The following is a 15,644-nucleotide window of genomic DNA, read 5'->3' as shown; positions in this document are numbered from 1 at the left end:
TCAGTGCTCCAAAATTGTAAGCCCAGGCCATGAAACACCCCACGAGCAGTCACTATAGCTCTGAGGCTCTGACAGCACTTTTAATGGCATCAATCAGCATTTCCCAATCCTTCAGTATTGGCCTTGGTATGTAAGGTTTGATGATAGCATAAGAACCATTTCTAAATCCTCGTTCAGGAAAATACCAGCCAGTACATCCTACTGAGCAGCGTTAATGTCAGTTTAAACATTTTCAGCTAAACAGCTCCACAGTCTTGCAATCCCCAACATGAGAAATACTGCACCTGGGAATGTGCTGAACAGTGAGGCCAAATCTGCAATGGGCAGGAATAGAAGACAGAAGGGGAAAGAGGAGACTGACACTAGCTAGCAGCTTCTGAAAGCTGGGAATTGATAACTGAGTCCACGCAAAAATCTTTGCTCAAATTAAACTAATGTTGGAAGCAGCAACTCTGCATTAAGAAATCCCCCGAGGAGTATCTCATTGAACAAAAATACGTAAACAAAGAAATGACACAAATATAGAAGTTACAAATAAACTCAGGAAAAAAAGCTACGCATTTCTTCCCAGTAGCTCAAATACCTCTATCCTACCCAGGGAACCATCCTTAAGGACATAAGAGCCTCTTCCCGACCCACAATAAAGAGCTGCATCTCGTGATCCAGAGTCTCGACCGGGTCCCACCTGCATGCAGTGATGACAGTGCCAGTCCTGAAGGTGACAGAGGGGAGCTTTTAGCGCAGACACCCCAGCCATGCCTCTGGGCAACTCCTTCCCACCTACCTGGGCAGGGCTGGATGGGTTTCCCACTTGCTTGTGCTTCCCAGCATCAGTGGAGCTTTCTCTGAAGTGGACCACAGAGGCAGGGCAGCGAGGCTCAGCCCTGCTGTGTTCGTTCAGATGTCTGCGATCACTATGGGAGACTTAAGAGCATCTGCTTAAAATAGTTGGTAGTAAATAGCAAATGTGCTAAATGCACAGAGGTCACCCGCACTACCTGTTTATGTCACCAAGGGTTTCTCTGACTTATGTGCAGGCATCCATCTGAGTGTCTGAACCCCTGGTCTACCTGGTTCAGTCCATTCATCCCGCTCTTTGTTTTCCCTTGCCCCAGAACAGAAGTACCATGGGTGGGCTGTAGGTTTTGCTTTGACCCTGCTGACTCCACTTGATGTGTTGCTGCTTTCCACCAGCTTGATGAGAAATCTGGGTGTAGGAGTAGCACTGGTACCCTGTCTGAAGTCCCAGCAAAAAGCATCACAGACTGGGACTCCCTGGCTCCTCGGGGCATCTGGTGGTGACAGTGGGGAGCAAGAAACTTTGCTCCACAGGAGAGAGCTCCTATATGGATGTATAGCCTACATCAGCAGGGAAAACCTGAAGGAAAAATTGGATCAAATCCAGTATCTGCCTTTAAACATGCTACCTTGCATCCCCTGCCACGTGTTCCCATAACAACAGAGCCACATTACGCACGTCCGTGGTTTTGACTGCAGTCCCCCAGCTGCTCCCTTCGCACTGCAGCGTGCCACGTCACACTGGCTCCCTGCCCATGCACGCCGAGCCTGGGTGCCCTCCGGCACACAGGAGGTGATCCTGGGGAACACTGGCTGCCTGCTTCCTGGCTCCTTCCTCCACACTGCTCATCCTCCTCCTTTTTCCTTACTTACGCCTTAAATCTCATCAGCCCAATCCTCAGCCCTGGGGACAAGTGGGTCATGCAGTCAGTGCGTGAAGAAGACCCAACATGAACAACATACACACTTGTGCAAAGGCAGGGCCTGGCATGAGCAACAGCGCAGGTATGACCCAGACCTGTCCTGCAGCCTTCCCTGTACGGACATAAGGGGGCACTCCTGGGATTCAGGGGGTTATTTTTATTTTCACTTTGCAGTGGGAGCCAAAAAGCTCTTTATTTTGAGAAGCTTCAAACATTGATTGGATACGGCTGATCCTTCCCTCAGCTGGTGCAGTGCCACCAGATGAATAAATCTTGCATGCATCTGTAATTACTGCTTAGCTTGTGTTTAAATGCAGCATCATTGATCTGCAGAACTCATCAAAATCCATATAGGAATGCTTGAAATTATATTGGATGAAGCAGAAAAGTACATGACAACATCCATTTTCAGCCTTCCTTGTTCACCAAAAAAAAGGATTTATTTATCTCTATTCAAATTCTTGGGTTAACTTACGATTTAATCATCAATTGTAACTCCATTTTATGGGCTGCTCTTTATGTAGGGAATATATTTATTTCTTATAATAGGCCAGCAAATTTCTGCCAGCCTTACAGTATCTGCCCCTACATGGGCAAAATCCCTATTAAAAGCATGGAAGTATATTGCTTAAGGGTTATAAAATTCATACAGAAAGGTCTTGTGGTTAAAGCTCCTGTCTGTGATTTAGGGAACCAAACAGACTTCCAAGTGCCACCACAGACTTCCCGTTGTGTCCTCAGGCGAGTCATCTATCCCCTTAATACCTGTAGTCCTCCTAAAGCAAGTGTGATTAATAGCATTTCCCTGCTCCAGTGGGAGGTTGGAAGGACACATCAATCATGCTCAGCAAAAGTTGAGGTGCTCCCACAGCAGGCGGCGCAGAAACATGGGTTGGGCAAGGGCGATGCTTGTGCTAACCAGCCATCTGCTCGAGATGCTCTCCTCCCCTTCTGCGGCCAAGAGGAAGCTCAGCAAAAGCATTTATTGGCAATAAAGTCTGCGTTGTCTGGAAGACCTCCTGATGTTTTCCAGACCTAACGCTTCTCTGGGCCAGCTCCATCCTCCCACTGGAAGTGAAGTGCTCCTGGGTCGGTTCAAACTTCTCCCACCAGGCAGGCAGGGACTCCTGGTCCACCCACCTGGCTTACTGCAGCACTTTGGCCTGCGGCTCGCTCCCAAGAGATGTGGTCACTGGCAGGTCCATGGACAAGACAGCAGAGGCTGCTTCTGGCAGGGACATGTCCCCAGGGCACACGGGAAAGTGTCTGCACAAGCAGAGGCAGTAACTGTCCCCAGCCCTCATGGAGGAACATGCCTTGGAGGTGCTGTCCTCAGCTCATTTCCCACAAAGCCACACCAGCTCTGCAGCTGGGCTGTCCCATACAGAGTATCCCAAACTGATTTTATCACACACACATGCCTGATGCATCTTCAGCTGAACACAGGGATCAGCCCACTCCTGCAGAGACCTGGGAGCAACCCAAACGGCTGTTTGGTGGGCTGCCGGAGCCTAACCCCCCCCAGGGTGGTTGTGCGGTGACAGGAGGCTACGATTACAGACCTCTGTGAGGTTGCTCATGCCTGTAAGAGAGAGAGGAGGGGAAAATGGGTGGTCAGCAGGATGTCTCACCAGCCCAGCCTGGCCCAGGCGACAGCCTTCCCTGGTGGGAACGATCGAGGTATTTTGATATACAGCAAACAAATGTCCTCTTAACGATTTAGCTGAACGTTTTCTAAAGGGATGAGAAATTTTCCTTTACGTGTCTCTGCTTCTGGATCCATCCTGGACTGAAACCAAAATGTTGCAATACCACAAGCAAAGCTGTTCTCAGAGGAGCCTCAGCCTGACAGCTGCTGAGAAGGACCAGAAACTCCATTTGCATAGCATAGATTTTACACACTCAAGAGATCCACCTATGTCTGGGATAACTAAGACATTTTGAGCGTGCAGCCAAGGATAACATTTCCAGGTTTTGCTTTTGCTAGCTGTTGGTCACATCCGTCCACAGCAGAGCATTGGCTGATTTTGGTACCCACGGTTTCTGGCAGGGATGCTTAAATAGGATTTGAAAGCAGAAATCCCCATAGCTTGCTAATAGGTCAGGAAAACGGACAGATGAGAAGATCCAGGAACACAATTTCCACTCCATCACCAGCAATGCATCTTCCTCAGCACGGTGAGTGAATAAATGAGGCCCCTGATTGAAGTCAGCTCCCGACAGACCCACCCCACTCTTCGTAATTGCACTGTCACCCAGCTATGGGCATCCTCTATCTGCCTGATACAAGAGTGCAGATCTCATTAACTAATGCTTTCCTTCATAGCATTAGATCTAAATCCCTCACCAGTGCTATCCCTGCTGCAGACAGACCCCTAGCACTCCAAAATCATTGCAGCTATATCTGTTTTTTCCCTTCCAGCCTAGAAATGGAGATGTTAATGCTACTTCCCCTACTGCCACAAGTGTGTAAATAGATGTCCTGGGCCTTCATGTACACCCTGATGAATCTCGCTGGCCAGTGGTTGGTTAAAGTCCACGGGACTGGTTTCATCTGTGGCCACAGCTGTCTGCTTTCTGGGTTTGGAGTAATTCTGAGTAATTAGCTCACGAGATTGCCTTGGGGCCAAACCAAATGGGCAGCCATGTGCTGTAAGGAGCGCTGGGGTGAGCGAGCCTTCGTGCCTTTGTCGGCGTGCTCACTGCAGGGACCATGGCCGCGGCGGGCTGGGTTTGTCAATGTCTATCCCCGGTTTGGGCTGAGTGGCCGAGCGCCGCATGGGTGAGCCTGCCGCCTCGCGCGGATGCGCCGGGAGCCCTGCTGCAGCACGGGGGCTGCATCCTCTGATCGGGGCTCCTTCCCAGAACAAGCTCTTCATTATCCCAGACTCCCCACGGCTTATTTTTAGCCTCTCCTTTTCTTTCCTTTCTTTCTTCTTCTTTTTTTTTTTTTTAACAGTATAGAAAGCCATCAGCTCCCCTGTCAGCAGGTTTTTAACAGCAGTCCTGGACCAAAAAAAAAAAGCATCAAACCCACTTACTCTGTTGTGTAAAGGTTTAGGCATAGATCCTGCTCGCTTCCAGGGTGCTGGGTCCCACCATGCCTCACCCATGCTCCAGCTCAGCTACCGTCCTTGAGAGCTGGTCGTCAGAAGGAAGCAGAGGCTTACATAAAGCAAGAGCTAGACTGGAGCTGTTGAGCTTTCCTCTGCTTCAGCCAAAGTTCGATTAACGCCTGCCCTGGTGTGCGGAGGACACCTGCGTGCAGGGCCACCAGGAGAGAAGACCTTGCACAGCCTGAGCCGTACATCATCCCAGCAGGCTCGGATTTACACAGCGCCGCTGGAAAGATCCAGCCAGCCCCCATAAAAATCTTTTGCTTATAAAACAAAGGCGAGGGTGCCCTGTGGTCAGCGGCTCTGCGCTAAACAATGATTTAAATCATGGAGGCTTTCTATAAACAGCGGTATTGCCCAGCTGAGGACACTTCTAAAAGGGATCACACCACTGCTAGCAAATCACGTTCACCAGATCTGCCCATGCAGCAGCTCTGAGGGGGCTGGCATTAAACTGGCTGGTTCTCCAAGTAGCATCGTATTAAGTGACTATAAAGCAGATGGTTACATATAGAACAAGGCTCCCTCCTTTCCCCATCTTGGATAGGATCCAGGAGATGAGGAAAACCCCCTCCTGGCATGATGAAAGGTTCTGAAGACCTTCTGTATATGAATGTCTCGGGAGCAGAGCAGAGATGCTCCACAGGGGATGTGCAGAGGTCTACGGAGATGTCTCCAGAGAAGCACCTGGGGAATAGGGAGGAGAGAGAGGACAGCTGTTCCCATACAATAATTAACAAAGTTAAACTCTGAGATGGCAGTTTAAAAACCAGAAAGAGGCAGTTTTTCACAGACAGGGTAGCTGAGCTGGGAAATTTCTTGCTGCAGATGTGCCTGTTAGAAGTTTACATTGCTTAAAAAAAACGCCTAGACAAATTTCTGGAAGAAAAGTCATTGAGGGATAATAGATATAAAGATATCACCCTTCTTTTTGAATCTCCGTTATCGATAGGAAGCATTGGTGGCTGGGAAAACTGTCTGAGTACTGCATGCTTGCCCTCTTCTCTCAAGATCTGCTCTTGGACACTAGCTAAGCTAGGTGGGTCATTGACCTGATCCAGACACATTGTTTTTCTCTTTTGTAGGGGCTCCAATATGTAAAATAAATCTTCATCATCCCCTCTTACGCACCATCCAATTTCCAAATTTCATTGCAGAAAGATGACCCCACACCTGCTTTCCCAGGGCTGCTCCAAAACTGTTTCTGAGTAGGTTGCTGGTGTTGGGTTGTCCTCCAAAGCCCACCTCTCCCCCAGCCAGAGGTCTGATCACAAACTCAGACTGCACCACAGCGTCCTTTTATTCCAGCAAGACCATGATACATTATTGCTGACCAAACCACCACCCATGAGCAAAGCCAGCCAGCAGCTTATGCCTGGAGACCCTTTATGTCCTGAAATATCTTTGTTATGCAGTTGCTATTTAGTGACTCTGCTCATGTGATCCTAAAAATTATTCTGGATCCAGTCATGCCTTGGAAAACTGCAAGTCTAACTAGGACAGCTAAACTCCAACCTGCTTTTGTTCATTCTTCCTGTCTATCATTAGTATTAATATCAACTTGTCAAGTTGATCTTGATGTACAAGCCCTGTACAGCCCTGCTTCAGTGCAGGGCAAAAAAAAAAAAAAAAAAAGCATCACAATGTAGCATCCCTTCTGTCAAGATTTGGCACCATCCTTTAACATCAGGGACCACCGTCCTCATTTCACAGGGTAGAGTAATGAAAACCCAGGGCATCCAGCAGAGTTCATTCAGGGAAATAACCCCGGTCATCTCTGGGCCTGATGACCGTCACTCCAGCTGTTAGCAGCCTGAAAGAAGCAGGCACCAGAAGGGGCTTGTTCGCTGGTTGGATTTCAGGGAGGGAAGCTGTGGAGTGTCCATGCCGATATCTCATCTAGGTGGATGTGAGATGAGATTTGTCATCAGGACCAGCGGCCGGACAGCAGAGCCTGCCGTGTAATTCATGTGATTCCCATCAAGGCAGGACTGGCCAAGGGGTGAGTGCAGCCAGAAACACAAAATGCGTTGCCCAAGGTCCAGGAGCAAATTCCCAAGACCTTCCTTCTGTGGGCTGGGCTCAGAAAATGCCAGACGATGCTCTTGCCCTCTTAGCTGAATTACTTATCCCCTAAGGTCTCTTTCTCCCACCTGCCATAACCCACCTAGCAGTGCCCGAGGAGCAGTGCATAATGTGTTCTTCCTTCTGTTAGGAGGACAGGAGGGCTCTGCGCACACATATGCGCACCATGGTCCCTACCCTTAGGTGGGATTGATTTCTGAAGGGACACAATGCAGCTGCTTTGCTACATTTCAAGCCTTTCATAACTAATAATTAAGACATGTTGTATCACCGCTGTGTGTGCTGGATGAGTGCTGGGCTCTGAGACTGGGCTGTGGTTTATTTTTCCCCTTCCCCTAAAATAATACAACAGATATGGCTGGCCATGGCATCTACAGGGAAGATGCTGCAGTGCCACGACCTCTGGGTGTTTGCTCAGTGGCAGCTGCCCTCTTAGCCATGCCAAGCTGTATCACACCTTCGGGAAGCAGCACCCACATGGGTTTTCCCTTCTGGTAGAAGATACTACAAAGAGTTTACTAAGCTGTTGTAGAGCCACTATTGACACTCAGTCCCTAAGCCCAGCGCTTATCCTCTGAATCCTTAGTCTACAGTGACTAAATATGAAATGGTTTTAATGCTAAATATACATTGAATTGTGTATTCATGAGTGAAAGAAAGGAAGAAGCTAAGGTACAAGCTAAGCTCATATGCAGATAACCTTCCATCCATGAACTAGGAAGGAGGGCTCAGGTGGAGACACCTTCACATAAGCATCTAGAGTTAGATGAGATGGATCCTGCTCGTGACAATCTTAAAAACTCCGCATTTGCCAGGAGACGATGCTGGAGCTGACCCTCGAGCGCCTCTGTACACAGAGTAGAAAATAACCCAGCGGTGACTCAGCTGCATCTGTTGACAAATGGGGATCTGCTTTTTCAATCGAATACAACGCAAGCCAACAAAACGAGGCTGGGGTATCCCACGCACAGCCTTTCCTTCGTGGAGGAAACGTCGACAGAGGCTAGGACCGGCAGGACAGAGAAGCAGCTGGGAAGATGCTGCTGTGTCCAGGCTTGCTCTCCTGAAGTTCCCACTCCCCTGCCTGCAGACCTGCCCCAGACCAAGACCCAGGCTGTGGCCACTGCTGCACCAGGGCTTGTCGAGCACAGAGGACGTGAGCTCGGGTGTGCGCAGTGAGAGCTGGATGCTGCCTGCAAAAAGACTGCCAAGGTGTCACCTTTGAGGCAAGAACTACCCAGCAGACGTTTAACCATTTTATTGCCATTAACTTCAAAGGACATGAATGTGCATCTGTGTAAGCTTTGCCACAGGTATCCAGCTTTGACCACAACCTGCAACCTCAGCTACATGTCTTCATCCAAGAAAGCAGCCAGCAGAGCCTTTGGCACAGGCAGTACAATCCTGGGAGAAGGTTCCCGTGGTAGCAGAGTGCCTGGGGAGGGGTCCCCGTCCATGCGCTGCACGTAGGCTGCTGCCACGGGGCTGTTCCCATGGGATAACTCAGACAACAGTCCTTTCTCCATGCAGTGTCTCTGGCATCAACAGAGCTGCTACCATATGCTGTTGGAAGCAGCAAATGAAGGCACAAGAAACCATATTTACTCCCTATTTTCAATATTACTGTGTGAAGATATTCAGTATCAACTGGTCCTTATAGAGCATCTGCCTTTCATAGCATCAGTTTGATGAGCTCCTCTCCCTGTATTTGGGAAATGCCATTTCTTGTGCATTTTGCTTTCAGCAGCGTAATATAGTCGGGCTTCGCCTCTCTGAGCCTGATAAACTGAGTGACTCAGAAACCTGCAATCTGCTTCAAAACAAAGCGTTTAAGATAAAAGATATAAGCAGTAATGGAGCTGCTCGGCTCAGGAGTATAAATGCTAGAGGGTTACTCATGTACTCAAAAACCTTCTAACCTTTCTCCAGCTTTTTTTAACCCCTGCAAGCCCTGGGCAAGGCAGGCTGCAAATAAGAGCTGATGTGTCATTTCAGATAAGCTTCCACTCCAGCATGCAAAGCCCGGAGCTGGGAAGTGGAAGGAGCTCTGATGCCAGCACTGTGCAATGAAGATGACACGGAGGGGGAGAGCCAAGCGCTCGCTTTGCAGCCTCCAAAGTGCTCTTATTTCTGCTGGTTAAACAGATGCCAGCTTTTGAGGGGATTATGTGTCATCGAGCCTGTTGGCTGTGACAACTAATTATCTCCAGCAACAGTTTAGCCTTGAGATTTGCGGTTCAAAGGGCATACCAGGAGTGCTGTCATCCAGCACCATGTGCAGCAATTTGTCTCCACTTGGGTTTCCCTGTTCCCAAAGAGGTGGCACCCCCAACACATCCCATCCTCACCAGCTCAAGCTCACACCCAGCAGGTCCTTCCAAGCAGCATGGGCAGGTGAAGCCCCAGAGATACCTCCAGTAGGAACTGAGGTGAACAAGCACCAGCTAAAATCAGCTCAGCATCTGAATAGCAGCCTGCCTGAGCTTTCCATTCCCGTAGCTGGATGTTAGTGTGGCAGCCATGCCACGGCATGCTCTCCCGGCTGAGCTTTGTGGGGTACAGGCACCAAAGGGGTCCAGCTAAGCTGCGGCCAAGTCCAGGGGAAAAAAATACCTGCTGCAGCCTGAGATGGGAGAAATTCCAGGGGAGAGCAGCCAGAGGAGTAAACGCTTTTGGAATGCAGCCTCAAAACCAGCACTGAAAATGTTGTATACCTTCATATAAATTGATGGCTGACCCTCATCGAGACTACCGGCAACAGATGAAAAGCAGACCCAGGCAACTGAAGGAATTTAAGTCCTTGAGAAACATATGGAGAATGATGGAAAAGACTAGAGATGAGGAAAAAGATGAAGAGGGGAGTTAATAGAAAAGGCAAAGGATGTGTCGGCAAACAGGTATCAGAGCTGGGGTGCCTGGCAGCCAGGCTAGATGCATTAGCGTGGGAGTGACCCCGAGGCACTGGACTCACAGAGGACAGGCTGGGTATTGGGGATACTAAGCATTGCTCTGCACAGCATCAGTTAAGCACTGGGAAGCAGTACCCTCAGCCAGACAGATGCTAGAGACCCCCGCCCGCCGAGGTTCCTATGGAGATATCCCAACTGGGATTGGAAGTTGGATGCTGTCAGGAAGGAGAGGGTAGGTGGGATGGATGCTGCTGGGCTCTCCTCCCTCTATCGCTATCATCCTGCCCCCTCGAGAGGCTGGCAGGCTGCATCAGCTCCCCCAAACCTCTGATTCCCCAGAGTAACTCAGGGGGAGCCAGGTACATGAGGGTGCATCACCTCCATGGACAAGGACATGAAGGGAGGCGAGGCATTCCAAGCCTCAGAGACAGGTTGTATGCAGGATCAAATCAAATCTGGAGCTAATTTGCTGCTGGGCAGCCAAAGGGAACGCCACGTGGAAGAGCCGTAGGCTGTGCACGCCAGTGGCGAGAGCAAGAACCCCCTGAAGACCCAGCACATGGCCTGGGGTTTAAAGGATGCTGCTGTTTACAAGCAAATCATCACAGGTTGAAGGCAGTAATTACAGTAACGAACTCCTCCATCGCTGTGATGACGAGTCCTCAGGCCAGTTTACAGTAGATTTCTTCATTTAGTGCACTCCCAGCATTAAAGGAGGATCTCAAAGGCAAGAATAATTAGTAGGGAACATTAAATTGAAGAGAGTTCAGTCATAGGAAAATACAGAAAATGAAGATGGAGGAAGTGATAAAGGTCTTCAGAGTACTGCCAAGAGCTGCAAGAGGAAAAGAAAATCCTTCCCTCTCTTACACCTCCAGTTTTTACTGTCACCTTGAAGTATTTTGTTCCTGAGGGCAGAGGAGAGACTGGGTCTCTGAATAACGGCACTGCAGAGCCACCTCAGTCTGCAGGGACATGTGAAGAAATGCAGCTGTCTCTTAAATAACAGGAGTTGACACCAGTTGTGAATAGATGAGTGATCGTGGCTTCAGCCATCACAGCAGAGGATCTGATTTCAAATGAAGCCCCATTCATCCATCCAGGGCCCATCATAAGGCTATTAAGGGAGCATCTGTCACAAAACCACAATAGCTTTAAATGCTCGAAAAAGGGCACAACAAAAATAAGGCTGCTTAGCTTATATACTTTTCTCTGGGTGACGTGATCCTTGCAATTCTGTAGCAAAAATGAATGATAAATATGATGGGTAGCCAAAATACGTGATGCAAGCAGGTTGAGGTTTGTTTTTCACCTTAGTGTAGAGTTTGGTTGTCTGTTTTTCCAGGCTAGCGAGGTAGGCACGAAAGCCAGTGGCAATGAGTTTTCTCGAGTAGCAGAGTGCACGGCCCCAGCGCCTTAGCTGTCCAGCTCCGGAGGCCTCACTCAGAGCACTCCCTCCAGGACACAAATGGAAAGCATTTTCCTGCTTTCTGATGCAGCAGGGAAAGCATCTCTGATGCAGCAAGGAAAGCATCTCCAGTGGCAGGACAGGGCGGCGTGTTCAGGCCAGGCGGGATGTGCTTTGGCAAGGCACAGGGGGAAGTGTGCTCACTGCCAAGTCGGTGTGATTGGGTTACTCATCAGGACTAAATCCACACTCTGTGTTAAAAAAGAATTGCATTTATCTAAACTGAAAGAGAAACTCAAGCTTAGACATCATGGCTATCTTAAGTGAATGGTTCCAGCTCATATCTTCTTGCACTCACCAGTAAACTCATACTCTCCAGAGACAACAATGTCTTTTCCTTCCCTACAACTGTCCAGCTCCTCTCACTACTCTTTATTCTCTGCAAGCTGCATTGGGCAGAGCCACGATCCTCTAGCTAACACGGGAATGGGTACCCTCCCATCCTGTCCCCGGCATGTCACCTCCTGCCCCACTGCCTCTTTGGGTGACATCCAGCCTGCCAGAAGCACAGAGATTGAAGGGCAAGACCACTGCTCATGCACAGACCTGCTCTATTATATTCACAGTATATTGAAAGCATCTCGTGTGCATTAGATTGATGCTCTGGGGCTAGAGGTAGGCATTTCAGCCCTGTAATGCACATCAAACCCCCTTTAAGAGGAACAGGGGTGTCTGCGTGCAGCTCAGTGGCAGTGAGAAAGACTTTACTGTGTGATGCAGCTCTGTGTTTATAATTCATATTAAATTGTAATCCAAATTCCTCCTTTATATTTAGTTCGGCTGAGTTGTTTTGAAAAATTGTCTTGAAGGTGGATGAAAAAATGGGTTGTGGTCATATGGGCACAGCTGCTGGGTTCCTCTACAAAAACATTTCATGCTGAAGAATAGGGCTTCCTACCCAAAGTTTCAGCCTATGGAGGCATTGCCTGAGTTCATAGATTTTAAGCCTAGAGCAGAATAAGGGCAAATGTTTTAAAACTATCCAAGTGTTTTAGAAAGCTAAATCTCCCCTCTACCCCCCAAAAAAAACAATTTATACTCCCAGATTATCACCATCGAAGCCAGCCCCTGGATTTTGTCCAAGCGCTGCATCTCCCGCAGTCCCAGCCCTATGCTGGATTTCAAACTGAAGCAAGTGACTCACTCAGGCAGATTCATCTCCCTTCATTTGAGCTGACTGAAAGCAAGGCATCTCGTCAGAGCAAGCTGCCCCAGCTCCCTCCCTTCCCAGCAGAGAGAGAGGCACCTCCCAAAGGTGACTTGACCTGCCTGTTCTTGGAGCGAGACCTATGTTCTCCAGCTTCTTATCTGAATAAACCCTTGCAGAAAAGCATGTGTGTGTACAGAATCCCGCACCATGGACCAATTGGGACCTTTGTCCCTCAGGGAATAAAAATAGCACATAATATTAAAACTGTGTATTTTCACAGATTGCAATCAGGGCTCACAACACACGCACACTTAATTTCCTGCTTTCAGTTCACTATCAGATTTTATGCTTAGGTTGGTGGGGTTTGTTAACGTTTCTTTTTCCCCAGAATAGAATTTTTTCCCTTTAACTGCAATACATTCAGCCATGAAAAATGAGATTGAAAAAGATTAATAGGAAGCTGAAGGATTCATCTGAGATTGACAAAGATTAACGTGAGTCTTATTCTTACTTGTTTTCTTCCTCTTTTCCCTTCTTCTCTTAGCTACCTAGACAGCTTAGATCGAATTGGAGCTGCAGACTACCAGCCCACGGAGCAGGATATCCTCCGAACCAGGGTCAAAACAACTGGCATTGTAGAAACCCACTTCACATTCAAAAACCTCCACTTCAGGTTAGTCTAAAACTGCATGTACCAGTAAATTTTCAGGGCATCTATTTGTCACAGGGTTTCCCCATAGCTCCCAAAGGAGAAATTGTTAAATTGCCAGTTAACACACGGATGGCTCCCACTGCAGAGGACATGGCGTTTTGGGGGGGTCAACAATATGCAATGTTTGACAGTCCTGAATTGAAAATCAATGCCTTTAAGATAGGAGCTCATGGTACCTTCTAACCCAAACAAAAGCGCTTTGTTGGGAGGTATAATATGAGATCAGCCCCAAGTCTGATCAAGCTCATAAATATAAAAATATTTGGCCAAATCCTTTCTCTAAAGTGGGTCAGTCACATGTGGTTAATGCTATAGATTGACCCAGATGATGCCAGCCAATAGAGAGAAGAGGGCATGAAGACAGAAAGACATACACACAGAGTATTTAGAGCATAGAAAACTCAAGAGCACACGGTCACCACCTCCGCAGACCCTTTGGGACGCAGCACACTGCTGAGGCTCTCCCACAGATCCCCACATCCCTAGCTGTTACTGCTCCTCCTCAGCTCCAGGCTCTGGAGAAGACCATGCCAGGGGTTAAAGACCTGTTGCTTTGTGTTTGGAGCCTTCCAGGGACCATATGGTCAGAAAATGCCAGGACTGCTAAAGTTTCCTCTTAACTAAGAAAGAGCAGGTGCTGACAGTCTTCTCCTGTGCCATAGGCTCTTTGATGTTGGGGGCCAGCGGTCAGAACGCAAGAAGTGGATTCACTGCTTTGAGGACGTCACAGCGATCATTTTCTGCGTCGCACTGAGTGGCTACGACCAGGTGCTCCATGAAGATGAAACCACGGTGAGTCTAACCAGGTCTTGGAGGCCCCAACAATTCTTTACGGGATACTGCGTAGCCAGCAACTGCTCAGAGATCGCCGAATGCTCACTGGGGTGCTACAGTAATGTGCTTTTGTCAGTCACTGCCCCTTGACACTGAAATCCTGGGGAGATTTGTCCTCCTCCACACTCTTCGAAATCAAGTCTGCATGCCCAGGTAATGCTTCCTTGCACCGGTAAAGTCACAGTGTTGTATTTCTCCTTTCTAGCTGACCTGTGTGTTTTCAAAATGTGTTAATGGGACCCTATATCCAGAAAGAGGAGATATAGCTAGGTGGGCTTTTAAAATAAATGTTAAGGAAGTGGTCACGCTGTGGTGCAGAGGTGCTGGACGGCCATGCACAGCCGAGGAAGGCTCGGGCTAGGAGTATAACCTATTTCTTCAGGCTACAGAAATTCATTTTCCTGAGTGAGACTGGAACTGTTTGATTCCTCAGGTAATTTGCTCTAGGAGAGGTTTTATGACTTCCCACTGTGACATTAGGCTCAAAATACCATCTGGAAATAAAGCTAGCGAGGAGCTGTGTGCTCCCTGGTATTAGAGTGCAATTAATACAAGTGAATTAAATACACAGAAAGGGTGCAAGAAGACTCATTACTGTATTCTGGCCATTCATTCAGTGTGATAGGGATGCATGCTTTTGGGACTAATGACGACTGCGGCGGGCACGCAGTTGCATTTGTTTAACGAAAAGAAATCGGAGGCCATACTCAGACTTGGTAACGATTTCATCTCTGCCCAGTCTGCAGCAGCATGGAGAGCTCGCTCCAGCCAGCTCTGTCTCCCTGAAGCTCTTTACTCTCCCGCTGGTAAAGCTGTCAGGCTTGCAGAAAGCTGTTGATGAGGAAGGAATCAAGGGAAAGATTGCTGTTAGGTGTCAGTTGTCTCTTCCCAAAGAGACTGGGAGGGATTGTGGTTTCTAGCCTCTTTGAGCCAGGTTTATGAGCTCTAGCAAACTGTTTGATGAAGTCGCCCGGCTGATTGGGTCATACTGATACCAGAATTCAGTGTGATACTAACGTCATGACTATGTCCCTCCAGGCTGAGTGAGACACCCTACACCCTCTCATGTCCACTTATTTATAATCCTCAGTTTTCACCTCCCTCTGACCCTGGCCCCGATATGCTCGAGGATGCTCAGTCCTGTAGGATTTCCTGGGAAGGAACCAAAATCTCCTGACATGATTTCAAAAACCCAGCCATTAGCTTAATGCCATAGAGCTCTGCAGCTGGGCAGGGGAAACACACCCAGGAGATAAAGAAGAATATGCAGGCAGAGGGCAGACCCAGGGGGCAGGGAGTGAAGCTGTGATCTCAGCAGAAAGCAAGGTGCTTCTGCAGGTATAACTTGGGCTGTGACACTGAAACCGTGAAGCGAAAGGCTGCCTTTAATACAGGTCACCTTTGGGTGCCAGTCTACACAAGCCAGAGCCTGTGATTCAAAGCCACAGGGCACAAAATGGAAGGTCTTGAATGCCAATGCCATTTTTTAAATGTCAGCCTTAACTCAGCTCCTCTGAGATGGAGGTTACAGCATCCCTCCTGGGGATGCTGAGCTCTGCCAGTGACTGTCCATCACCCAGCACTACCGCAGTGATGAGCAGGGTGCCAGCTCAGCTTCCCCCCCGAAGTGCCCCGCTGCAGAAACTGGG

At 48.6% G+C, this 15,644-nt stretch overlaps 1 protein-coding gene across 3 annotated transcripts in view; it reads left to right on the top strand.

The window, feature by feature from the left end:
• The window catches only part of GNAO1 (guanine nucleotide binding protein (G protein), alpha activating activity polypeptide O), a 148,881-nt gene that overhangs the window by 110,363 nt on the left and 22,874 nt on the right, over positions 1 to 15,644 (top strand). For all 3 annotated transcript variants that reach the window (XM_010584453.1, XM_010584444.1, XM_010584462.1), the window contains 2 exons: positions 12,994 to 13,122; positions 13,824 to 13,953. In XM_010584453.1, the coding sequence (XP_010582755.1) occupies positions 12,994 to 13,122; positions 13,824 to 13,953 (259 nt within the window). The remainder of the gene's footprint in view (positions 1 to 12,993; positions 13,123 to 13,823; positions 13,954 to 15,644) is intronic.

This window comes from Haliaeetus leucocephalus, unplaced genomic scaffold (assembly GCF_000737465.1).
Source record: "Haliaeetus leucocephalus isolate CR32 unplaced genomic scaffold, Haliaeetus_leucocephalus-4.0 Scaffold92, whole genome shotgun sequence".
NCBI lineage: Eukaryota > Metazoa > Chordata > Aves > Accipitriformes > Accipitridae > Haliaeetus > Haliaeetus leucocephalus.
The sequence above is the reverse complement of the archived record's forward strand: the minus strand, read 5'-3'. Positions and strand labels throughout refer to the sequence as shown.